Here is a 26,276-nt window from a genome sequence, read left to right as displayed (position 1 = left end):
ACTATAAGGAATATTTAGGCTTCCCGTAATTTTAGCACAGACTTAGACCATGGTCTAACTTAAATGGGAATTCGGCATACGGGCCCATAAGTTTCACAACACTGATAAAGCGGTCCGTTCACACTAACCACAGTGACTGGTGTGGTGTTAACACTCTAATCTACCGTAGATGTGAAATCACCGACTTGATATGAAATCCGTCGATTCCAATTTTTTTTAAGTTCTCCCGATAAATTGATCCAAGGATCATCAAAGGGAAGGTCTCACAGGAGAGCAGGGAGTGGGCATCTCCCCTATGTACCATTCTTAAAATAGTGGAAGAGGTGACCCCCCCCCCAAAAAAAAAAAAAAAAAAAAAACGACCGTACGTGGCGGGGAGTAAGGTGGTGATTGCATATAATTTTACTAAAAAAAACACACAATCACTGAAGGTGTGGACAAAATCCTTTAATTTTTGTACATGGTTTTTGAAAAAAGTGGGGAGCTGTCAGCCCCCCCCCCCCCCCTTCCAGAGTCCCTGCTTGCCCCATCTTTGTTATAGTCTACAACAGACATGGTCTATTATTCATTCTACTTTGACTACAAAAAATATTGATAATATTGACTTTTGCTGTGTTTTGAAATCTTTTCTAATTTTCTCTGCGTTCCATATGAAACTATAATAAATTTGTTAGATTAAATGTTCCCAAAATAAGGGCCAGATTGCAAAAGAGGGCATCTAGGACCACGACCGCAAGGGTCATTGCGCTTCGCGCACAATTTTTTTCTAAGTATCAACTTCATCCTGGCCCTTTCAGGTTTACTTGGAGTCTCATCTGGCCTTTAAAAAAAAACAAAATTTGAGAACCCCTGATGTATACGATATATAAATATCCAGTGGAACGCCTCTGGCAGTCTCGCCTGCATTGCGCGATTCGACATAGCAGCAGTGCTGACTTTGAAAACGGGTAATGAATATTTTTTCACAAAACAAAACATTTATATTAAGATAAAACTCTATGTCCATTGACCCAAAATGAATTTTGGCCGTTATCGTTGTGACCCGAGACGTGTTCAAAACATTCACTTCGTACTTCATGACCCTTATGTCTATGTTTCATGAACTAGATCCATAAACTATGATGCCAATTCAATAAACATCCCCAACACGGACAATGTTCATTGACCTTCGATCTTGGTCATGTGACCTGATACACGAACAAGTCATGATGTTGGGAATATGTCCAAGTTTCATTCATTTATTTATTTATTTATTCTCGAATATTTAGACAGGGTGGCCTGATGAGCATAAAAAAACGTACAATTTATACGAAAATATAGTAACAGGACATTGTGAGCATGGTGAGATGCAGAAAAAAAATAAAAAGTAAAAATACGAGAATATGTTACGAGATACAAATGGCAAGATACCTGATATATAAATAAAAATACAAACATCAAGAACTGGTACATGAATTTCTTCGGGCTCTGTGATTATTATTTAAAAAAATATATAAAAAAAGATAAATGATTGTTATATGAACTAGATTCAAATTTGTAAGTTATGATGACAAATCCGCAAATAATCTCAAACATGGCCAAAGTTCGTTGGCCCTAAGTCCCCTTTGACCTTGATCATGTGACCTGAAACTCTTTGTGATAAACCATTACCATTTTTTCTAAGTTTCATGAACTAGGTCCATATACTTTCTAAGTTATGACGACTTTAAAAAAAAATAACCTTGGTTAAGATTTCGACATTGATTCCCCCAACCTTGTCTAAGTAAATTGACTGACCCTAAACGACTTTTGAACTTGAGACCAAAAACTCGGGCAGGAACCACAGGATGTTTAGTAAGACTTGATTAACGTATGTTCAGGTTTCATGAACTAGGTCTATTTACTTTCTGTTACGATTATATTTCAAAAACTTAACCTTGATTAAGATTTTGTGTTGACGCCTGCTATAGTTTCGCTCTGCTATGCAGGCGAGACAGAAAATGTTATATTTCTTTTACCTATAATTCTAAATCTTGCCTATCATTTTCGCTACAATTTAAGTGATTTCCTGGCACCGAGAACCTGTTATTTTCCCTCAATAAAGCCGTCAGAAGGTTGAGCAATCATTCTCTGCACCCCCCCCCCCCCCTCCCCTTGATGATGTCCATACCCTCCTACTGAATTACATTCTCTATGAAAAGCTCCTCTGAAACCAGTCCCTTGTGTAAATCCGATGCTTCCTTCATCAATAATCATGTCACTGAAATGAAACATGTTCACCTATAGAATTTAGAGGTGTTATGACGATAATGTTTGTTGTAGTCTGACCGATCACACTGTGCTCAATAATTAACGGTTCGGTTAACTTGCCCGCATATTGGATTTACGTACTTAAGGCCTGGTCACACCGCCCGAGCGTTGCTGGAGCGGTCGTGGAGCGGTAGGGAGAGGGGGTCGAATTTCGCTCACGAAATTGGGGAAAAAATCGAAAACAAAAATCGACCCCCCCCCCCCAAAAAAAACAATCGAAATCGAAAATGGTGAACGGAAGCGAGCGGTGATGATTTTTTCTCTCCGCTCCACGACCGCTCCAACAACCCTCGGGCGGTGTGACCAGGCCTATACTTACTTGGATTTACATGGATGTAGAGACATAAAGCTGGAAGATTATTTTCCCCTTGTCACGTAATGGAGTTCACAGCGAGCGTGTCAAAGCAATGTCTATTACGTTTGAATGCCAGCAAGAAGGATTCCCCCCCCGTAAGAACAAGAATTAACGCTCAAGAGCTATACATATAGGTAAGCATTGTAACAAAAGTAACATAAATTCAAGGCATCCTTAACATTTGGTTACTTTGGTTTTATTGATGTGGTCCACATTACAAAAATAATAATTTCATTGTATGGAAATATGCAAACAAAAATGAGGTTGTCAAATGTAGGAATGTATTCCCCGTGCACTACCTTTTATCCCACCGTAGCTGGGTATGATCATAATTATGTTTGCACATTTGAGTTTCCCATTTAGAAATGAAAGCATCAAATATGCATCGATGGTTGTAATTACTCTTATAATTTATACCCTATGGTACCTAAAACCAAAGCATGGGCTTCCGCTTTTTCATTCATTAGGGGGAGGGGATGGCGCTTTGTATTATTACGTAATATCCCCCCAGATGAATAGAACTTTCTGCGGATCACACCATTGATTACCAAATCATATTTCTAGATTGCCCATATGTTATATAACAACACGAATCAAAAACGTAGACATACCTCCCTGAAACGTAACGTTAATTTACAGCGAGACTGATAACAAAAGACGATTATTTTTAGTAGAGTGGTATACCTCATTCAGAAAACCACTAAGACCGCTTTTTCCACGCGATCGCCATTAGAATTTTACCAAAACTTAACGACACAGTTTATGGGAATGATATACAAATAACATTTTCATAGTTGAAAGGGATTTAAGTAGCTAAATAGAATAAGTGGAATAGTCAAGCCACTTTGCGTTTTGTACCATTTGAAGCACTTTGTTTCGTAAGAGAATTATTGGTACCTGACAAAAAAAATCATAGGATAACTGTGGTGTGTCTTAAAGACATGCAAATGCTAATGTATGAAGGGGGACCTAGAGCTACGCACTTTGTTTTCAAACAATAAAAACTATCCCAATTTTAATATTTTAACAACTTATTTTTCACTAATTTGTGGCAACCAAGAAGAAATATCGCAAAACTCACTAATACAAAAAAATCCCGCCGTATTTTCAGAACACCTCTTGATTTCGCCGCCCGATGTAGGTGTCTTAAAGCTAAGCAAAGAAATAATAATTCCTGTGCCTTAATTTCTAAAATTTGTTCATATAGTTATCCTTATAGAAAAATATGAAATTAGGGTGAATATAAATCCGACGTTGCTGGTTTTCTAGACATTTAGTAATTTATCGCAGCCTCTTTATTAAAAAAATGACCGGCGAGGAATCGTTCGTCACTTTGAAGTCACAGTTCCACACAAGATTTCAAGTTCAGTGTTGACCTTTTCGGGTTGGTGTTAGGACAATTTTTACACGAGTATTACACCAAAGAGTTGTTGAGACGGCTATAGTGTGACCTGGATAAGTTTTAAAAACTCAGAATAGGTTTTGGAGCAAGGGGAAGCAATCTAAATTATGCTTTTAACAACACCAATGCCAACACCGGACTTGAAACAACCCAATGTACTCCGACGTAGGTAAGCTATGGCAATCTACTTCCTAACATTTGAAGATTTCAAATTTGACGAATCGACTTTTGACAGTGTATTCATGATTCCTCATATGAAAAAATTAACATTCCTAATATTTCGTGATGGTAACAATGTGTAATGATATCAAGCATGGATTTTTTATAGCGAGAAATCGGATGGAAGGGGAAAAGTACCCGTACACGTACAGACCGAATTTGACAATTCGATGGACAAGTCCTCCCAAGAAAAAGTTATTTTGAAAAGAGAGAGCGAAATCTCACAAGCATATTACTGAAAATTTTATCAAAATAAAATAAGAAAGTTATGACAATTTCAATTTTCGCTTAATTAAAAAAATAGTCATGTGCATATCCTGGGCTATATGCAAATGAGGGAACTGATGATGTCACCAACTCACAATATCTTTTGTATTTTATTATAGGAAATATTCTAATTTTTCCCTCATTGTCATGTGAAATAAAGTTTGGTTCCTCTCTAAACATGTGGAATTACCATTGTTTTAAGATTTTATGGTTCATTGAAGTGGGTGTCTATCGCCAAATTTGTTTTTTAAAAAAATGAAAAATAACAGAAAAAATAAAAATTGAGTGAGCGACGTCATCGACTCTCATTTGCATGTAACTGACTCGTTCATATATAACTATTTTTTAAAAGATAAGCGAAACTTTAAAAATGTTATAACTTTCCAATTCTTCATCCGATTTTGATATAATTTTAAGTATTTTTCTTTATTGATTAAAATCAACATTTTTCTTGGGTGCACTGTAAAAACTGTGGTGTTAAAACTGACACCAATTGGTGTTAATAGAGGACCACACCCTGAGGTGTTAAAATTACACCCTAAAGATTGAACATAACACCGAAGAGTGTAAATGTAACAACCAAAGGTGTTGTAATAACACCTATAGGTGTAAAACTAACACCACCAATTCAACACCTGTGTAAAATAACTGATGTGGTCCTCTGTGTACACCGGTTAACACCACAGTTTTTGATGTGTGGACTTGACCTTTAAGATTGACACAGGCTATGAGAAAAATATCTGATACCTGAATAACATTCCAATACTTGACTGTTTCGCAGAGGATCCCGGAGTCTTCGGAGTAGAAACCACCAATCAGGAATGATTTAGGAGGACCGTTGTACAGACTCTGGTAGAAGGCTGATGCAGCTAAACCCTGGTTTGGTTTGTTTGGACTCGTGGGCTGTCAAAGAAAAAGAACACGTCATCAAAATATAACATAAATAGAGACATTCACTCGTAATATAAACCCAGGTTTAATATGAAATCAGGTCTAATGTCATCATATAACTTTGAATAGCAAAACGTGACACGAATCTTTAACCAGTTAACAGTACACACAGGTTCTACTAAAATCAGCTTATTTGACACAACAAATTTTCTTAAACTTTCACACAATATTAAAACTTTTTTTTCTTTACCATTTAAGTATGAGGAAATAGCAAATAAACATAAGAAACAAACCAAATAAACAATATGGCTTTCCATAATGTTTGCATGGTAAATCTGACTTCAGATAACAGGCCACTGTATGGGTTACGGGTAAATCTTTACAATATACCACTTATACATACCTTTGGTAAAATGAAACCTCAAAATAGCAACAAAAAATCTGCAACATTAAGTTGGACACCATGTTCATACCTCTTCAAATTAAATGTATACATATCTATTCTTTTACGACTAAAATCCTTCCATGGAGTTTGAGCGCTACATCGAAAGGTGCTTAACTAACAAGCATTGGTGTTGTTACACCACCGGATGTCGAAAACGTTTCGTGTTACTTGATTTCGTTTCGCTCTGTTACACCAATGGTGTATCATATTAAATATCAAGATTTCAAGAGTTTTACTCCATTATTTAAGAGTTAAAGATGACCGTAACTATCAGTATAAACAACTTTAATTGTTTTATCATTGTACTGTAGAAGTGGTGGAACAGCTCGGTAAGTACAGATGTTTGTTTATTTTTGAATTTCAATATGGTTTAAAATAATTGCTATCAGCAAGTATGTCTAGAATGAGGTAAACAAGTGCAAAACTAGGTCCAACCACGCTGGTGTCATGTGGCAAGACGTTCAATCTTACCAAGACTAGATCATTTGAAGAAGGAGACGCAAAGCCGTCAGTTACCTCGTTGAGTAATGATAAGTGTTAGTGCTTTTAAAATAGATCAGGTTCACTGTAAATCGTTTTTGAAATTTTACACACGTTGTTTATGAAGCCCGTCAATATGAAAACTCTTGCTTGAAACTTTAGAAATGTTGTTTAAAGTTTTAAATAAGTTGTTTAAAATCTAAACACCTCCAAAAAATTTCAACAATCGTTTAGAAATTGTAAAAGTATATTTTTCTAGAATGTTGCAATGAAAGAACGTGCTCAAAATTTCAAACAACGTTTTTACAGTGTAATATTAATTCCAAAAACCAATTACAGGCATGTGCAAATAAATGCAATTCATTTATTATTATGACAACGATTCTTGTTTGCAGTTTATCTTTCGTTTGAAGCTGCTGCAGTGCCTAATGATATCAAGCCATTCATTGATCAGTGTTGTTCGATAGTTTACAAACATATTCATTCAACAACAAGAGAAGCTGCCTTCGTCGGCTGATTCAATATTTCCCCTTGGAAGCCGCATGCTTTGGAAATGACGTTTTCAATAATTGAAAATGCAAATCCTATAGAGGGATTTCTTCCTTTTTATGTTGATCTCCCTAAGAAGCTTTGGTTCTTGATATTCCTTATTCTAAATCAGGAGAGTTGGAAGAAAAAAAATAGATCGAGCTTGAGGGAAAACATTGAATGAGCCTCAGTTGGACATTATGGCTGATTATCCTCCCATCAACCTTTGCATCTTCCTCGAAAGAATATGTTTTTGCTCGTATTGAGGTGGGGTAAGATGTGTTTCTCATGATGTTTATTTGCTTCTAAAAACCTCTGCAGAAGTTTTGAGATGATACAAAATATCATAATGCACTCCCCGTGAATCTTAAAATCCTGTCAGCTCAGGCAATGTCGATACTAAAGGAAATACCATTTTTGGTGAGATTCGAACTGAAGTAGAGTTTTGTTTCATATATATATATCCCTACAAGCCCTACGAGCATACAAGCTAATGGCTTAAAATGGTTTCATATTACTCGCATTTAAAGTTTCAAACTGTGTACATTTTTTCTCTCCCCAAGCTTTTTCACACGAAAATGATATCAAAAATACATTTTTTTTCATCAAACTCTGGAATGTTGATAAAGACATATTTTAAAAAGTTGTTATTCAGCAGCCTTCATCTTTTGGACAAAAAAATAAAATGAAAGTGGGGAATTCAATTTAAAATTACTCTCTCGAGTTTGGAATGCAATAAATTCGTTTCGAAACGATGAGCAGAAGAAAAAGATTCATCGAACTTATAAAACAAAATGAACAATGGAATTCAAGGAGTGTCGAGTAGATTAATGGCTTTCACGCTCCTTCATACCCTTGTAAAAAAAAGCTTTCTGGCCTTTTATTGGCGAAACGCGCTTTGAAATCGGCAAAAAGCAACTAATGACCATTAAGGTCAGACGCGAACTTCTCGGGAGGATTGTAACGCCAAAGTGCACGTCTCCTTAAGTAACGCGAAAAAAAGAAGAAATTATGGCTGGCTGATGTGGTCGGAATCGCCTTGATCTCACGATACTTTGACATGGAGAAAGGATGGTTCACAGACCCGCGGGAGAGTAAGCAAGTATAATTTGATTGGGAGCAACGATATTCTTTTGAAATGTTGAATCTGTAAAGAACTGTTTGGTAATGCGTGATTCTCACATGCAGTGGTGAAGAGGGTGAGTCTGTGTGTGGGGGTGTATTCGTATTAGGGTTGGTGCGTGTGGGTGTGTGTGTGCACGCGGCGCCAGTGAGAAAATTATATCTTGGAGAAATAGCAATGGACGTTTAATCGTGTCGCGTACGTGATCTAGAGAGAATCATCTCGGAGTGAAAACAAGAAAATAGAGCAAGCCTCGAATTAAATGGCGAAATCCCATGCTCGATAATTTATATGGTAAAAATAAAAGAGGTTAATATAATTTTTTGCATGATTGCTACAAAAACATGAATGCGTGTAGCAATCGAACGGAGGATCGACGACTTAAGTTCCTCTCCAAGGGACCAGGTAAAGAGGATAAATGCCTCATTCAAATTCTAGTGTCTCTCTATCAAGGTTACGCAATAATAATATTAATTATTATTTCTTTAATAATAGGGTTATTATAATCATGTTAATAAGGCCACATCATGGAATTTGTATATTTGGAAAGAAAAATTGTATATTAAAATTTTGATCTTTTTTAAACCTTTTTTTACACATCTTTTCCTCTCCTTTTTTCATGAACAGCTAAACTATAATAAGGATAGCGTGTTCTAGTCATAATGGCATTATGAATAAGTGAAAAAAAAAATGCTCTATACCTTCGGAGGGTAGTCAAAAAATATCAAAGACGACCGTTATTTCGTTTTCTACAATTTGTCTTCTCCAATTTACACTTGTTTTGTATTTGTGGTAAATTCATGTTATGTAGTTTGTCCTTAATATCAGTTTATCATGCTTTCCAACTGCCAGTTACATGTGTTATTCGTTGTTTCCCTGGTTTTTGTATTCTACTATATGTCTTCTACTAGGATCATCAACGAAATAATAGTGTGCCGCACCATATTCGATGAAACCCATTGCACTCTGCTATCTCATCCAAACGCGCATCATTACGTCCTACAGAAGGCGGGAATCTCATAATTTGAATATTTGCTCTAAAATCAGTGTACGATATATCCAACAATAATCCCCTTTAACCATTATGTTTGATATTTTAAATTCCTTTATTTCTCCTCTTTATTACATTTTTCACGTAAGGGATGGCTTCCTTATCACAGAAATCACACTGCAAGCATTGGCGGATCACCCAGGAACCAGAGGAGGCAGGACAACGTGGACAGGGCATGGGATCCATTCACCAGGCCTGTATCCTGCATACCGTCCTATTCCTTTCCGAAATGTATATATGTGAATCAACAGGTTGCTACGAGCTACAGAGGGCCAGCAGGAGCTGCGACACCATTGTTCTTCATCAGATGTACTTGGCTCAGCGGCGTAAGGAGTATTCAAGGATACAGTAAATGCATTGTCAAAATGCCCTTCATGCCAAAGAACAGCCAAAAAGGCATTGTCGAAAATTGGCGAATCGAAACAGTTATTTAGCCCTTGATTCTGGAGAAAGGATTCATTTGCAACTTTTCATCGGCTGATGAAACTAGTGCTAATCTGCGGTTCCGGCTCGTAAATTTTCGACAAAGACTTCTTAGTTGTTTTTTGCCAGGAAGTGAACACTCTTTGTCTAAAATGCCTTATAACATAGGGCTTACTATAATCAATTCTGTCTTATTTTAACCCTTTGTATGTCTATGTCTTTCACTCTTTCTCTTTCACTCTCCCTCGCTATGTATTTTAATTACAATTTGTGCTATCAATAGTAGCGATGAATTTTGGAGAAATATGGAAATATTAATCTGTGATTTAATATAACCATTAGAGTCCTATCACCGTCCAAGGTACTTTTAAAAAAAATCTTGCGCGCGATTGCCATTGACGGTTATTAAAATCCAATTAGACGAGTCAAATCGGTAAGTAATCATCAATGCACTATGTCCCGTGATATTTACTTTTTGTTGATTTTTTTTTCAAGCAATTATGTGGTAACATGATTAATTACATTTTTTTGTGAAGGTTATTCTTCCCACTAGAATGAGAAATTGTATTACATTCCACGATGCCACATTATATTCCAATTATCCCATTGTGAAACCCTAATTATTTTTTTCTACGTAAATCTTTAATAATCCGAGGAATTTACACGCAAAACAAATCAAATAACCAAAGTCCTTACAATGATTTGCCTTGAAGTGAAATTATTAGTTTCTATGAAGTCTACACTGTTAAAAATTTACATGAAATAAAAAATACAGAATCATTCTGAAAATTGCTATAACAGGGGTGGTATTCTGAGATCCATTTTATCTCAGGTAAAATAAAATATTTTATCTCTGTTAAAATCAGTGAGATAAAATACCCATAAAATCTCTCCAAATTGGTATTCTGAGAACAATTTTATCTTCATTTTATCTCTGTAAGACACACCTACTTTTTAATCAATATCCAATTAGAAACGCGCTTTTATAGCTCTCTCGTGTCACTCAACCAATTGAAATCCATTCCGCCAGGAGGTGTGTCAAAAGTGTCAAAAATAGGCTTGCACTATACGCTTGCGCGTCTTTAGAGATTTCTTTTTAACAAAAAGGACAAAACTCTCATCTTTTTTTCGAAGTCTCCATCGCATCTTTTCAAGCATCATTTCAAAGACAATATTAGTCAAGATATATCCTATGGAATACTTTCTGATTGTACAGGAATAACGTTAAGGTGTTATTCTCAATAAATATATCTTTTTTCTTCATTTTATGTCAAAATTTGGGGTTAACTCACCTAGAAATATTGGTGAAATCAACGTCGCGGAGATAAAATAGCCCCTACCCTCTTTTGAGTTTATTTTATTTTTTTCCTCAAAGTAACACGAACGCAAGCACATCATCCGCGTTGCAATACCCAGATACGCGATGGGTATGTCTATGCAAGCACTGTTCTGTTGCGTATCATCTATAGTTACGCAAGATAAAATTTATACGCAAGATAAAATTGAAAATTTTATTTCGGAGATAAAATGTCATCTCAGAATACCAATTTCATTTTAAGAGATAAAATAAAATATTTTAAAGATAAAATGACCTCAGAATACCGCCCCAGAACATTTTCTGCAAGAAGTCTAACAGAACAGGGACTATTTAAAAATAAGAAAATTACAAGACAATTTGTAAGGTTCTTACACCATATACAGGTTTTCTTTAATTTTACACAATATAACATTTCAGGTGTACTCGAAACTCCTCTGCGCATTGGCGGCGGAAGCCAATAAATTTAGGGGGTGTCCACCTGAAATTTGGGATGGACACATGTAAAAAATAGGACAAGCGACCCAAAAATTTTTGAGAAGCAAAAAAAAAAAAAAAAAAAAAAAAAAAAAAAAAGGTCATCAACCTAAATTTTAGGGGGGACAACACACGTGTCAAGGGGGCCCACGTGAATTTAGGGGGGACGCAGGAAAAAAAATTGACAAGCAAAAAAAAAAAAAAAAAAAAAAAAAAAAAAAAAAAAAAAAAGGTTATCAAAACAAAATTTAGGGGGGGGACCGTCCCCCCACATAAAATTTAGGGGGGGACACGTCCCCCCCGCTTCCGCCGCCTATGCCTCTGCGGGAACCTTCCTGTTCTCTTAAGGAGAGATTCCTAACACTATTAATATTGATAAAAAATCTTGTATGCCATGACATTTTACAGAAACCTATAATTTGGAAAATGCGTGCAACCTCGATGTTGTCTGACCATTCTTAATTTGAATTCGATTAAAGAGTGGATCAGGCAGAAGTAACTATTTTTAAATTCATTTCAGTATTAAATTGCCGCTTGAATTTGAACGGTCCATCATGACATGTTATATCTACTGAAATCAACGAGAAGTGATATCTTCAAGTTTTTAAACAATATATTTTCATTGATACTCTCTAGAGACTATTAGTAGAGCAAACAATTTGATATGGGATTTGTATATATACACCCCCAAAAAAAAAAAAGAAGTGAATAAATAAAATGAATAAATGAAATATAAATAAGATGTAACTTAAAAATACCTCAAAAGATTATATAAAAATCATATTTATCAATAATCAAATAAACAAATAAAAAGAGGAATGTAAAAGAAATCTAAAAAAACATTTGTTATTTGCGTAACAGCTGCACTGCTAAAGCCAGGGTAATTATGCTGCATATACTGTAGAGCGCTTAGAGACTTCTGACAAAGTATTAAGCGCTTTATAAGCAAGTATAATGATTATTATTTGTTACTTTAGATGTTTTCTCCCACGTGCAATTTAATGACAATGAAATGATTGGGAATCAACTTCGAGAAATTTACACATTTGAAGGAAAAATGCATCTACATAACTAAAGCTTTTGCTCTAATTTCTATTAAACTATCTTAAAATGAAGAGGCTCACAAGGAGTTTTTCAAAGCAACGATATAAACTCGAAATTGTATTGGCGTGATAAAGTACTTCTAATTGACCGGCAAACAAAAAAGGCGGTTTGGGTCTAGTGACCCTTGTCATAAATACTCACCAATGCTAAAGGATTAATTACTTTTGTTCCAGCGAAGGTTAATCCCAACGAGTAAGCTGTAATCATCGCTAGTATTAACGAAGTAATTGAGACGAATGAGAAAATTGGAACCGACTATTTGCGATTTAAACGAAAAGTCATTAAAACGAGAAAAGTGAAGGTGAAATTGATTATTCTTTTCATCATGGTTAATGTCACCGTCTACATGGTTGAGGGGATTTGTGGGGGAGTGGGAGACATACAATTGGGAAACAATATTAAAGGGTTTTCTTTTAAAAATTATGCAGCAGAGCTATACAAAAAATTGGATAAAGTATGTGGATCTGTTTTGCTCTGATTTGTTATATGATGTGACCTTCAAGGCAGTGCACCCCCTTTATACCAGCGAAACTTTTTTTCCTTTTTTCGTTGCTGATGTAATACTTCCAAAGTCGAAAGCCTTCTTCAACGGACTGATTTTGTAGAATGAATATTGCATTTGCATGCAATCTTTTAGGTGATTCAAAATTTGAAAGATAGTAAATATGAAAACAATGAAGAATTACTATTGTTAGTGACTTATCTAGTTTGTTTTGTTTATATGTATAGACCTGGAATTTTTGGTTGCAACTCTAACCACAGTCTCTTGATTAGATCTCGGAAATTTACAGTACGAAGGCAGGATAACTTAATCGATATGCGTTTGCTGATGATTTACGTTAGCATTTTACTCCGAAGTAAATTGGACGGAGAGGGGGAGATGAACTGTGATTAAAATTCAACTTGACACATCCGACATTGCGGAATGAAAATGTACATGGGGACTATAAAATCGTTTGCCAAATGTCAAAGACTAAATGCTCCGCGAACAAAAACAATATCCGTTATAATTTTCTTCCGAATCGCAAAGTAAACGTGATGATTGTATGCATGGAATCAGGTGAAAAGATCAGACACTTTATGAACGGTTTTTAAATCCGTCAGAGAGAGTAGAGAGGTGGTTGAAGAGGAGTCAAGATAAGGGGAATAATCGATGAGAGTTAGCTAGAGATTGGCATGTTAAATATGTGAAAAGGAAGAGCAGCGGAGAAGGTCGAGGAAGGGGTGGAGATCAGATGGCGGTGGGGGGGGGGGGGTGCAAAAGCAGCAGTGATGGTGAGACTCGTTTCTCCCCCTCCATATCCCCATTCGGTGACGACATTATGCAAACCATATAGAGTTAGAGTCAGGATTCAGTTTTTGGTACAGAATATTTAAAAAAAAAGATTATGAAAGGGGTTTACTTAGATTTGGAGGTTAGGTTTTACATTCCGTCGGAGCAATGGTCGCCAGAGGAAATGTCGTAGAACCCTCCGTCCCTCTCCTGATTTAAATACTAGAATTGGGATGAAGATCATGATTAGGGAGGAGGGTGTTTAGATGATGAAGGTTGTGGTGGTATAGTTGCAGTGGTCGAGGTGGTAAAGTTATGGTGATAGTAATTGGCTTGATGAATCATGATGGAACGTTTTTTGTAAATGTTTTTGGTTGTTTCATATTTTCTCTCTGAAACAAAGCGCTTTCTTAATACTCGGGAGAAAAAAAATATGCTCAGATGCGACTACATTTGACCTTTGGGAATTAAGCAAACCTATTATACGCAGAGGGCAACAACTTCTCAAACAAGTTCCACTCTAAGTGAGGTTTGCGTACTATTAAAGGAGATGCTTTCCTAAAGAATCATAATAATTTCATCATATATGCGAATTTACGAGCAAACTTTCAGCAAGACCAGCGCCGACATATGAAAATACATGGCCGTACGCAGATTATTTTTTTTCATCCTAGGGGCAGGACGTGCACATTTTGAATTCAAAAGCGAGAGAGGAATGCAGCCGAGCTTCAATTTTTGGTGCTTTTGCATTTTCTTAAGTGAAAGTACAGGATTTCATGCACACTTTTGGTTAATTTTGTGAAAATTTTTAGTGAAAAGTGTAAGTTTTCAAAATTTATGGGGAGGGCAACTGCCCCTTCCCGCTGCGTACGGTCATGTGATAATAATAATAATAAACAGTTCTTGTATAGCGCATGTAACATTAGGATCATAACGTCTCTATGCGCCTCAAAAGGACTTAGATATTATTACCCTGGCCTTTAAATAGGAACGCAAAATTAGATATCCTGGGGGCTGGAAGTTGACTCACCATTAGAGTAAAACAAAAATAGACTTTGTCCACTGACAAATCATCTGAAATAGGCAAAAAAAAATCTTGTCTCAATAGACTAAGGAAAAACATACTCAAATAAGAAAGGAAAAAATGCATCAACCCAAACTTCCAGCCCCCCCCCCCCCCCCCCGGCTACCTAATGGTGCGTCTTTTAGCACAATAACCAGTACCATTTCATAAATCTTTTGATATACATCTTCTTTGATATCAAATGCGACAGTTGTTATTGTATACCTGTTTGAACGTCAGAGGACTTCCATACTCTTGATGGTTTGTGAACTTTGTGAATCCATTCCTGCTTGATACGGCCTCAATTGAAATGACGTCTCCGATCTATTTCTTACATCCACAGATCGATAAGAGACGGGTGCAACACAAATATTAGATTAAAGCATATCAACAGGATAAGCTTAACATAGTTATTGAGACATATCAAATCAATAAGAGTGCATGCACGTCTCTGGGGTCGTGCGTGAGCGCAAGCTTCAATGAACCTTTAAAGATTAGCAATGTAAAAGGGAAGCTGAGCGCTCTGATAAATATATAAATCGACCCAAATCCTTGATTTTCAAATTAATTAGTTCTAGTCGCATGATTCATTTGGTAAAATTTGTGGTAAAACATAATGCCTTCTACCAAATCAATCTACATCCTCCCACCAAAATTTAAGGCAACTTGATATTGCAAACTGATGCCCCCTTCAGTCATGGGTAATTTCTGACTTCTTCGTGAAACTAGAAAGGATTCCCCCCGGACGTTGCGTCAATTTCGTTGTTTCGAAGGAAAAATGGGAAATCGTCGACTTCGTCGATGAATGTTACGTCCAGGCCACGTCCTTACGAAGTTCATGTTACGCTGACAATGGTTAAGCGCAGAAGCAGACCACGATGCGTCTAAAGCCGACCGCACACCTTACGATTGGTCTGCGACCCGATTTCAGAATAAAATGTATAGAATTTGATGCTAATATTGCGACTTGGATATTCTTACTGTGTAATGTTCTAATTCATCGTGCGAATATCTATGTTCAAATCTGTGACTATGCTGTCATCCATCTTATAATAAAAGCGAATATAATATCTAGTCGTAATGACGTCATAGCAGTCGTACGATTGGCCAAGATTTGAAACTAATTTTTGGCCCATACTCTAAAATAATGCCTTGAAATCTTTCAAAATTGTTATATTAGTATTCTTTCAATTAATCTTAACCTCAAATAAAATTATATGTTCCATTCACTTTTTCAGAAAATTAGGAAAATGCGATTTGTTCCAAAATCGGGTCGCGAACAGTCATAAGGTGTGCGGTGGCCTTAAATGATTTTCTGTACGCGTCCTCGCATTCGAGTGGATTACGACTCGTACTTACGTTATATAGATATATATAGCGCCAAGTATACATGATTATCAGGCAATGGCAACATAGAAGGTATGGACGGAATTGATACGTTCCAAACATCATGCAAAAGAGTTTTCTGAGTGATCTTGTAATCTTAGAGTAAACATATTTGATTAAAATGAAATAAGGCGTCGTCTGCGTATTCTTTTAAACAATGTATCCACCCGCATAAAAATGATTTATTTGGAATATTACATTATTTTATAAATGCATGAACATAAATAGATCATTAATTATTTATTGAATTTTCAATTGTTTGGAATATCGTTTCATCGTTGCTTCATCTACTTGACCAACCTATGTTTTAGCAGTGTATATAAGGATTTTCGGCGCGATTCCTGGCAGGTTTAATTCGTAAGACTGTAGCTAATTTAAACGATCTTCTTTAGACCCAGGACACAAATGAGATTATGGCAAAAATTGATCTGCTGCAAAATCCTACATCTGGTTTTGAAGTTGCAATTTCAGCCCTGACCCACTTATTGCCGTAATAACATTTAATCCATTTATTTCTCGTGATTTGATATATTATTTCTAATATGATTACTTTTCAACGCCTTGACAGGCAGGCGTCTGATTGTGTTAAAATAAACTGAATAGAAAAAAGATAGATCGGGAGATACCTTCAAGACATGGTCCAGTCAAGGAAATGTTATGTTTATATTTATCACTTCCCTATTCTTAAGCTTTTAGGACCCCATGGAAGAACAGTGGTATTTTATCAATACCGATGAAATGGGCCATCCTTCATATGATCTGTATGTTATGTTAAATTTAGCATGTATGTATTTTAATTTTTTTTATATGGGAATAGATACAAACAAACAATACGTTTATTTGTACTGCATTTTCCTATTCGAAAGTCCGATTTTATCATGTGTAGGGGCAATACATAAAAAACGGAGTAGCCAATAGCATGTGCTTGTAAAAAATGGGTACTTTGTGTGTGTTTGTGTGTGTTTAAGATCCACAAATATTTTTTTATGATTTTTTACATCTTTGAATAATGCTTTCTTCCTACTGGGTAATTAGGCTTCCTCAATCATGGCTGGAGATACTAGCGTGAGGATGGGGGTGTGGGTCATATACCCCAAGCCAAATCTTCACGACCAATAAGAAAAAAGAAAACAATAATAAAAAAATCGTCAAACATGACATTCTTCTCTGAATATTGTGTCTAATATGTCAAAAAATAGATTTTTCAATTTAATAATAACAATAATACATTCATTTTCCGGTTAGGAAAATAAAATAAATTTTGATAGAATGTAATGATATAGGCATGATAGGATTGAAATGTGCGGATGGCACGCTACTGTGAAATATTACTGATCGATTTTCCAAAACAAAAAATTTGAGCAGCTGTCGGCGAAAATAAGACGACGCGCATTCATATCTGTGTAATTTACTTTGCGGTGAAAGACGGTTTCCACGCGTATCGTGGGCATATGGTCGTAATACACCTAGGTGCGAGACACAAGTGTGCATTCCGTGAAAAATAAGTAATTTTCAGCTTTATACTCCGTTGAGTCGGTCATTGTTTTGAACACTCCCACTCTAATTTGATACCGTGTGGTAGAAGGGCATGTATAGATTTGTAAATATTGGGAAGCAAATTTATGCCACTTAAGATTTGATACTCGACATGGCGGTTTTGATGAGCTTATTTATTGGATTGGGTAGTTGGTTGGGCTGGATTATTGACACGGTTAGTTGGTTGGGCTTGATCATTGACATTGATGGTTGGTTGGTTGGGCTTGGTTATTGGGATGTATGGCTGGTCGGGCTGGATATTTGCATAATTGGTTGGTTGGGCTTGATCATTGACATGGATGGTTGGTTGGGCTTGTTTATTGACATGGTTAGTTGGTTGGGCTTGTTTACCGTCATGGATATTTTTTACCTCGATTGTTTGGCATGGATAGTTGGTTGGGCTTGTTTATTGATGTGAATGATTGGTTACTAGTAATATTTGCTATTTAGACTTGATTACATTGTCGGTTGGGATATAATAATGTACTGATCGAAGATAGAATCATAATGTAAAGTATTTTTTAAAGATAGCATGGCTTCCCTGTTGTTCCTTTTGGTATGATAACACATGCTTTCATTGTTAATGATTGTTTCTTGTCCACTTGCTTTGTGCTGTAAAGCGCAATTGGGTACATATATATATATATAAATGTACAATAAAAGGGTAAAATAATTATCACTGGCATGGACATGCTTGAATATGAGTACTGTGGTTGGTTGGTTGGTTGGTCTGGGATATGGATATTGTTTGACCTGAATACAAAATCGCTTGCGGAATGTAACTTGTAAGGAAAGTATGCCTTTCTTACACCTAGCTGTCCAGACATTATATTTACACCTTTTGCTCATCGTGTTCAATTGCTCTATATTGTAACATGGCAATTGAGAATATGTATAGATTGAAATTGCACAATTCACATGTATTCTTGTTAATACTCGCATGGATGGTTGGAAGGCTTGATCATTGACTGAGATGGCTGTTTGGCCTTGAATATAGGTGGCTTATTGTGTTGAAATTTAAGAGTTGTTGGGATTAATTGTTGGCAAAGATGGTTATATTTAGGCTGTTTATCTAGCAAAGCTGTTGGAGGGTTTTTCCACCATTTTAAAGTAACGATTGCGGGGGTTGTTCTTTTGTGTGTTTTTTTAACTAAATAGAACCATTTTTCCACTATGCATTCAGATGTCACAGACGCCATGAATCGACGGCGGGATCAGCGTGCGATTACCAGATCTTGAGTAGGGAACCAATTACCCAGGTAACTGTTTCCCGGGCCTCTGGGTTGAGCACAGTCTCCCAGATGGCCAAGTCACGCGTGTCCCTCCGGTTCCCGTATGTTTCCGTATTACCATGAAAGCATTCCCATGCGTTGGTTTCTAAGCGCTTAATATTGTAACTGTTATACTGTACCCCGGTCATAATGCTCTATCACTTTTTCACAAATAAAGTGTACCATCTCTACTCCCTGGGGAGTATCCTTCCCAGAAAACCATTTATCGGTGCATACGTGCCAATCTATAATTACTTTGGTGTTCACATCCTACCGGATTATGATTTAACACTGTTCAGAAATTTTACCCCATCGCTATGTCTCGCCCCCTCAGAATTGTTGGATCACTAAAATAGAGAGTGACTGAATAGACCAATACTTACATTAACTTTGATGGGATCGACCCTTCAAAGTGTCCTAAAATTGTTACTCTTTACTGAGCACTTGCCAAGTGAAATTTCCTTATAGAGCCATAATTGTTTTAAAATAACACCTTAATACTGTACAACATTCGCATGCTTCCACTTCGGGAGAGATTGGGGAAACATTAATGGCAAATTACGTTAGTGACTATTGATAGTCATCAATTATTCTTGGTCGCCGAGTGTGCTTAGGAAAAGAAAGTTTCCCTTTCTTTCACTAAATGCATAATTTCTCCTCGAAGTCTGTATGTCCAAGATACCTCCTGATATTTTTTCAACAGCATATATATGAGAAAAAAGAATATTCATAAAGATGTAACTTTATGTCCATCATAATTATTGATGGTATCTTGACACACTTAATTCGATTTACGGGTTGATGTTTGAAATTGCTGTTTTCCAGTTTCCTATTTTGCCCCCCCCCCCTCTGTATATTGTAATTGATCCCATTTTTTCCAAGTTTCTTCCAAATATTCCAGAGATACATGCCTGCACATTGCCTGTAGAATCGTATGTCTCTCAATGCTCTTGAGGTCATTATGTGGGGGTGTACATGTATGTGGAAGTTTGCGGATCGAATTATAATATATTTTACATTAAAAGAATCGTCTGCTTCTAAAATTTGATGCTTCAAATCTTAGGCATGTCGATTCAAAGGCATACTCTGAAACAGGAAATCCAGAAAACAAAAACCAATAGGAATCTGTTCCTTTTTAAGCGGCTAGATATGCTGTGGCAGTCTCTATTGGCAGAGAATGTGTATTTTATCGTTTAGAAGCACATAATTAGGATGCGGATCTTGATGGAATAAAGAAAGAATCGCATTGAATCTCCATCCGTAATCATCATAATACATCCCGAATACACCCTGGCGGATCCAGGTGGACACAGCCGCCCCCCCCCCCTGAGAATTTAAATCAAAATTTGTAATGTAAAAATAGCGTTGAAACAGAAGTGTGCCCCCCCCCCTCCCCCACCCCTTGAAAGTGAAGACTTTTTTGCTTGTACACATTTTATCTGCGACAAAATATCCTCCATTTGGGGTAAGAAAAACCTTTTTCCTCGGAAAATTCCCCCCCCCCCCCATTGTGGAAAATCCTGGATCCACCCCTGCCTTTAGTGATAAACAGGTGACCAGATAAGTCAAGAAGAACTAGAAGAAGGAAAGACAATACGTTTTACATTCACCATTTGTGTTGTTTTGTTTCTGGTGTTTAAATTGGCTGCAGAGATTCATTCTCATCGATTGTTTCATATCTTCATCAGATAGTGGTTAGAAAGTCTTTGTTCACTCTCATATTGCTTAACCGTAAATTTGGTTAAAACCAATGAACTGTTGGTTAAAAAATCACACGCATTTCGCATGCATTTAACGGTTGGCTGGCTGCCTTAACCAACGTACAGGTTGGTTTAAATATTTTCGAGTTTGTAAGTTAACCGTAATTCGCTATTCATGTATCAATGTCTATTGACAGAAGAATGTATTCACACTAGCAGCTAAGCTGTTTTGTTCTAGCTACATGTTCTTAATGTTGAGAAAAAATTTGGAAAGAAAACGCTTAACTTTAATATTACAAGACTAATATTGTTATTGCATTTTTTTCTATAAATAAACCTGAATGTTAACGGACTCCCGGTTTGGGATATCAAATCCCATTATCGTTTTTATCATTGAAAAACAATTTGTTACTTGACGTTGCTAACTTATTTCATGAACATCAAATCTTGCTTGGGGCTTTTCAGAAAAACAACATTAACATTCATTATTCCTGGATCAGCATACTTCTGAAATACTCGGTCTTTGGACTGAATATGGCATACACACTTTAAAAAAAGTGCAATTACACACCCTTCAAATGGAAACACTACAGGAGTTTCTTTTTGGGGTGCAGTATTTCATTCCAGGACGCCTTTTAAATCACTTAAAGATAAATTTCAGTTCTGGTAACGATCTAGAAATGACTTTTTACAGAATCTAATATAATGACCACCCAAGTGTCTGTTTGTATCGATAGAAAATATGTGCCAAAGGATTCTGGAAGAAATTGTGTAATTGCTGAGAAATAAGCAAAATAAGCGCGGATTCGGTCACTTCCGTTGGGTCTTTATTCCAGCAATAATAATACACTGTCCCACGTGTACCTATCTGTATTGGTGATCTTCAGTGCGAACATTTTTCAGCGTAGATTTCAAGATTTCACAAAGTTCAGTTTATGTAACTGTACCAGATCTAGATCATCGATGATATACTGACAATTAAGCCTGCATGGTTTTACAGACTTTCTCATGAAATCAGTGTTTACTGCAACTACTGGCATTTCTCTTTAAGGTGAGTTATATTTTGTGCAGAAAGAAAGTTGCAAATAAAAAATTCCGTTTGGACGCAAAAAAACGTGTACATGCTCAAAGATACAAAAACCTCATACGTGCAAAATTGTATTTATGAGACGTGCAATCATGAAAAAGGTTGCATTTTGCGCCTTTATCACCTAGGATACGAGATCGAACTGATACACTGGACTGTCAGCGTAATATCTAGGATCAAAACTTTGACCCATTTTCTTCATTTGTACATCGAATTTTGCTTACAATACTAAAAACATGTTTTACTGAGATTTATTTCATTTCAGGATTCGACATTTATTCTGTTTTATTGTTGTTGTTGCATCTGAGTCTAGCCCCATGAAGTGGGCTTGCTGAGTGATGAAACACTCCCAAGATTTGGGGTGCTGTGCAACTATGTTAAAATTGAAACCTTGAAATAAATGAAAATTAAATTAAATAAAAATGGAAACAAAAATGAAAGCCGAAAAAATGAAAAATTGCATTTGATTAAACGAACTGATAAGTTGTGAGGCTTTAATGCATAGGTTTGATTCCCCAAAAAGGGATAATCCTGGCTTAGTATAGGGCCTCAATGACTGTATTAGTGTTTTCAGGCAGAGAACCTAGCAACTTAAGACCATGAAAACAAGATCGCGTAGATTCCTTAAGAAACGGCATGTAATACAAATACACTCCCCTGTTTAATATACGTTTCAAAATCTCAAAAATGCGGATTTACACTGTTTTTAATATCTTGTATCACCTCCTCCTCCAAAATATATATATATATATATATATTTGTAGTTGTTGGCCAAACATCATGGTTTAACAGTTACAAGTAAACCAAACTATTGCAAAAATAATAAATGCAAAAATATTAACCAACAACAGCCGATGACTGGATGGCGTTAACCAATTTGCATCATAAACTTGAACGAAAAACAATACGTTCTGATTTTCCAGCATCTAAAAATGGTAATTTTACAACATCACTGTACCTTCAGTTTAATCCATTCAGTAGGCCTATTTATTTCAAAATTTATCAAAAAGAACAAAATGAGAACAAAATTATACATACACAAAGAAAATATAAATAACATAAAACAAAGCCAAAAAGTATCAAGAGAACATAACTGAAACAAATAGTGGTGATGGTGATGATAAAATTATGGTTGGCACATGTTTATAAAAAATATAGATGAACAAAATAATGAATGGAAATTTGGCATGCACAAAAGGGGCATAAAAAGGCTTGTTAAAACGCACATACCCAAGAAATGTCAATGGTTAAAATAATATTCAGTGTATGGTATGGGTGCGGCAAGTAACAAAGAATAAATAGAGATAAAAATAATAATTTCTTTAAAACAAAACAAAAAACGTGAAACAAACTTCACGGTAAAACAAAACAAAACAAAACATATAAACAAACAGATAAACAAACAAATAAAAAACAGGTTATGTTATGGTGATGTACTAAACTCACGGATTGATACTTACATTGGTATAGTCAACGTGCATGACAAGAGTGTAGTTCTTGAGGATGTTTGGATTGGAGTTGATATCGTCAACAGCCATACGTCCTGCGATTTCTAAGCCCTCCCAGGTTCCGCCCGGAAACAACGCAATAAAGTGTATTTCACCCTCAACCGGATCATCACCGGGCTGCCCCACCGAATTAACGGCGCCGTCAACCGTGAGCACGCCGCTGATCAGTCCCACGGCTGCGATTACCATCTGAAGTTCTGGTAGAAACGGTAGATGAAATTCCATCTTCTTTTGCGGAGCATGAATCTTTTCCCCAGAGCTGGGATATTCGTTTGTATTTGGTAAAGTAGGAAATATCATACGCAGGCTTGTATTTCACAGATGAGACGAGAGAAGTATAAATCAAATATGCGATGAGAGTGAAACTGAACGATGCAGCTTAAAACTTCTGCTTAAATAAGAAATATACTAGTAATACAGTGATCGTTCGAAATCACCGCGTCTGACACGTGAGCAATCAAGGTGTGTGCGCGTGCATGCAGATCAACGTCTACATCTAACGGAGATAAGGCATAACTATGATGACGATGATAACCGCTCCAACCCACCTTTCCCCTCTCCCACCCTCCATCTCCCTCTCTCCCTCCCTCTCTCTCTCTCTCTCTCTCCCTCCCTCTCTCTATCCTTCATGAGTATGAGCAAAGGATGTCATTATATAAGACATCTGCGGCCCTTTCATTATCAAAATCGCATGCTTGTCAACATTTTCCTCGAATGCTTGATAATACGCAGCCAAAATCAAATCATGTTTGGAGTCACCCAGTTTCAAGAGTAACCATTCCAAACACTAGAGATGGGTTGTGTTCGGTTTCTTTCTTTAGTCAATCCTCGACCATTCTTTACCTCAAGTCCTTGTGTGATTCAGAGAGTCCTTTTTCAATGACAATGTAACATAAAACCTAACATTGCTTCTGCCTTTTTACAATATTCATGCCAAACGTATGTTTTCAACACATCTTATCTAAAAGATATAACAACGTTTTTATCGGAGAAACAATTTTCAACATATATCATATTTCTACCACTTTTGCACTACTAAAATTGATTTTGAGTATATTGAGTAACCGAGCACCAGGGAAATACAACTTACAAGGGGTTATTGTCCAAAGAGTGTCTAGGTGATGGGTGATTAAATGGAAACTGTTGCTAAAAATATAATTAAGTTGATGTATTTCTTTTTATAAGTGCTGAAATGTTTAGAAATTATATCTAAAAGGGAAATATCGTCTAGTATCAACTCAACACGCCCAAAGAAACCCAAGCTCCTATAAATTGCAAAAGGGGCGTTAATTTAATACAAGCCCGACATCTACAGTATAGGCCTATAATTAAAAAAAACACTACAGAGTGTTGACACAAAATCAGATAATTTTCATACCTTGATTGGTATTAGCCCAAAACCAGGCTGATGCAGTTTCATTTTTATTTTTTATTTTTGACTTTTTCAATATAAATAACGGACTGATGTTTTTGGTAGATATTGTGTATATTCATAAATTCACTGTTTTCTTGACAATTTAGTATCCTTTTTGTTTTCAGAAGGCGAATTTCTGAAAGGAAAATTATGACATTGATGGATTGCCAGATACTCGAGGTTGATCGGCTCAATCGTATCTCTTTGTAAGGCGGAACCCGGTCATTCTCTAATTCGGCAGCAATAGATTTTCAGTTTGATTTATTGATTTCAAATCCAAACAAAGGATTACAATCAAATAATCAATACATGAGTGATGGAATATAAGATGACGTCGACCCTTGTTTCCATTGGGGGTGGGGGGGGGGCAAAGGTAATAAAATTCCGTTGTATTTTCGGCTCACTCCGCGTTAAAAATTCTGTAATGCTGTAATAATTTCACGAATGGAGCAAGCAGAAAACTTTTAAGCACCAATAATGACAATTGCGTTAAATTATATTTTTCATTCAATGTTTAATTGTTTTATAATGCTTTCTACCATTTTTCTGACATATTCTTAAAACCTTTTTTCAATTTTTCAAAATAATTTGGGGAGGGGCAAATCAGTATCCCCCCCCCCCTTCGACGCCTTTGGTAAGGGCGCTTCGAGTTTGAATAGTCCTTAGCTGATTCATCAACCTTTATTATGTAAAAAGAAATACAATTTTTGCGTTTAGTAATCCTCTCCCATGATCCAAGGTCCATCTCATCTCTTTTGATAACATAAGTTATTCTTTAACACTCTTTTTATTTAAATTTTTCAAAATTGTATAACTTGCTTCAGAATAAGTACTGATTTGGTATTAATGTGGTTATCAAAGTGATTTATTTATCTAGTCCTTAATTCAGTACTATACATGACTTTTGTATGTAGGAACATTTTATCATAATTCTAATGAGCTGATTGAGCACCATTTTTCACGCTTTTATAATATCATGATTTAGGTGGCATGTTTAAAGTGTTTAATCGCTTTTGATTGATTTTTATCAATGCGCGCAAACGTTTTGTTCAAAGTAGGTATGTCTTTAAACAAAATTACATTTAGCATACTTTCGCTGGTTTACTTTGGGTAATGTAGTTCACAATCTACAAAATCAAATAAATTTGTTGCATAATTATCGGGTTACCGCCTAGGTACTCTGCTTTCTTTTTTCATTCAACCCCCTTCCCATCACTCTCACCCTCTCTCTCTACCTCTCTCTTTCTCTCTCCCTCTCTCTTTACTCCTTCATGGTTATATGTTAATGTTTTTCTAAGTTAATTGCTTATCATGCTCACAGAAAAGTACAAACATGTGTTTTCCACATAACCAGCTCTACCTGAATGATTCCATTCGTTAAATCTATGCATAAAGAGAAACTACGGAATTGCCATTGCATTCAAGGTCAGGAGGCACTCCCCCCTAAAAAAATTGAGAACTTACATTTTTTCTGAAATTTTTCACAAAATTCATCAAAAGTGGGCACGAAATCCTGAATGTTTCACTTTCGAAAATACAAGGGTGCTCCCCGACAAGCTCAGTCACTTCGCTCCCTCGCTTTCAAGTTTCTTCGAGAATTCAAACATGTCTTGCCCCTCTTTCCCCCAATAAAAAAAAAATCTATTTACATGATTCTACCTGTTTTGGG

The 26,276-nt window shown here is 36.2% G+C and overlaps 1 protein-coding gene across 1 annotated transcript in view; it reads right to left on the bottom strand.

Annotated features, from left to right (window-relative positions):
* LOC121424264 (gamma-aminobutyric acid type B receptor subunit 1-like) overlaps positions 1-23,663 on the bottom strand; it is a 51,671-nt gene extending 28,008 nt beyond the window's left edge. The window contains exons 1-2 of the mRNA XM_041619884.1: positions 23,146-23,663; positions 5,280-5,435 (exon numbers count right to left, since the gene is read on the bottom strand). Of these exons, the coding sequence (XP_041475818.1) occupies positions 5,280-5,435; positions 23,146-23,493 (504 nt within the window). The 5' untranslated portion in view covers positions 23,494-23,663. The remainder of the gene's footprint in view (positions 1-5,279; positions 5,436-23,145) is intronic.
* Between the last annotated feature and the right edge of the window lie 2,613 nt (positions 23,664-26,276).

Source organism: Lytechinus variegatus, chromosome 11, assembly GCF_018143015.1.
Source record: "Lytechinus variegatus isolate NC3 chromosome 11, Lvar_3.0, whole genome shotgun sequence".
NCBI classification, from domain to species: Eukaryota; Metazoa; Echinodermata; class Echinoidea; order Temnopleuroida; family Toxopneustidae; genus Lytechinus; species Lytechinus variegatus.
This window is presented reverse-complemented; position numbering and strand designations above follow the sequence as displayed.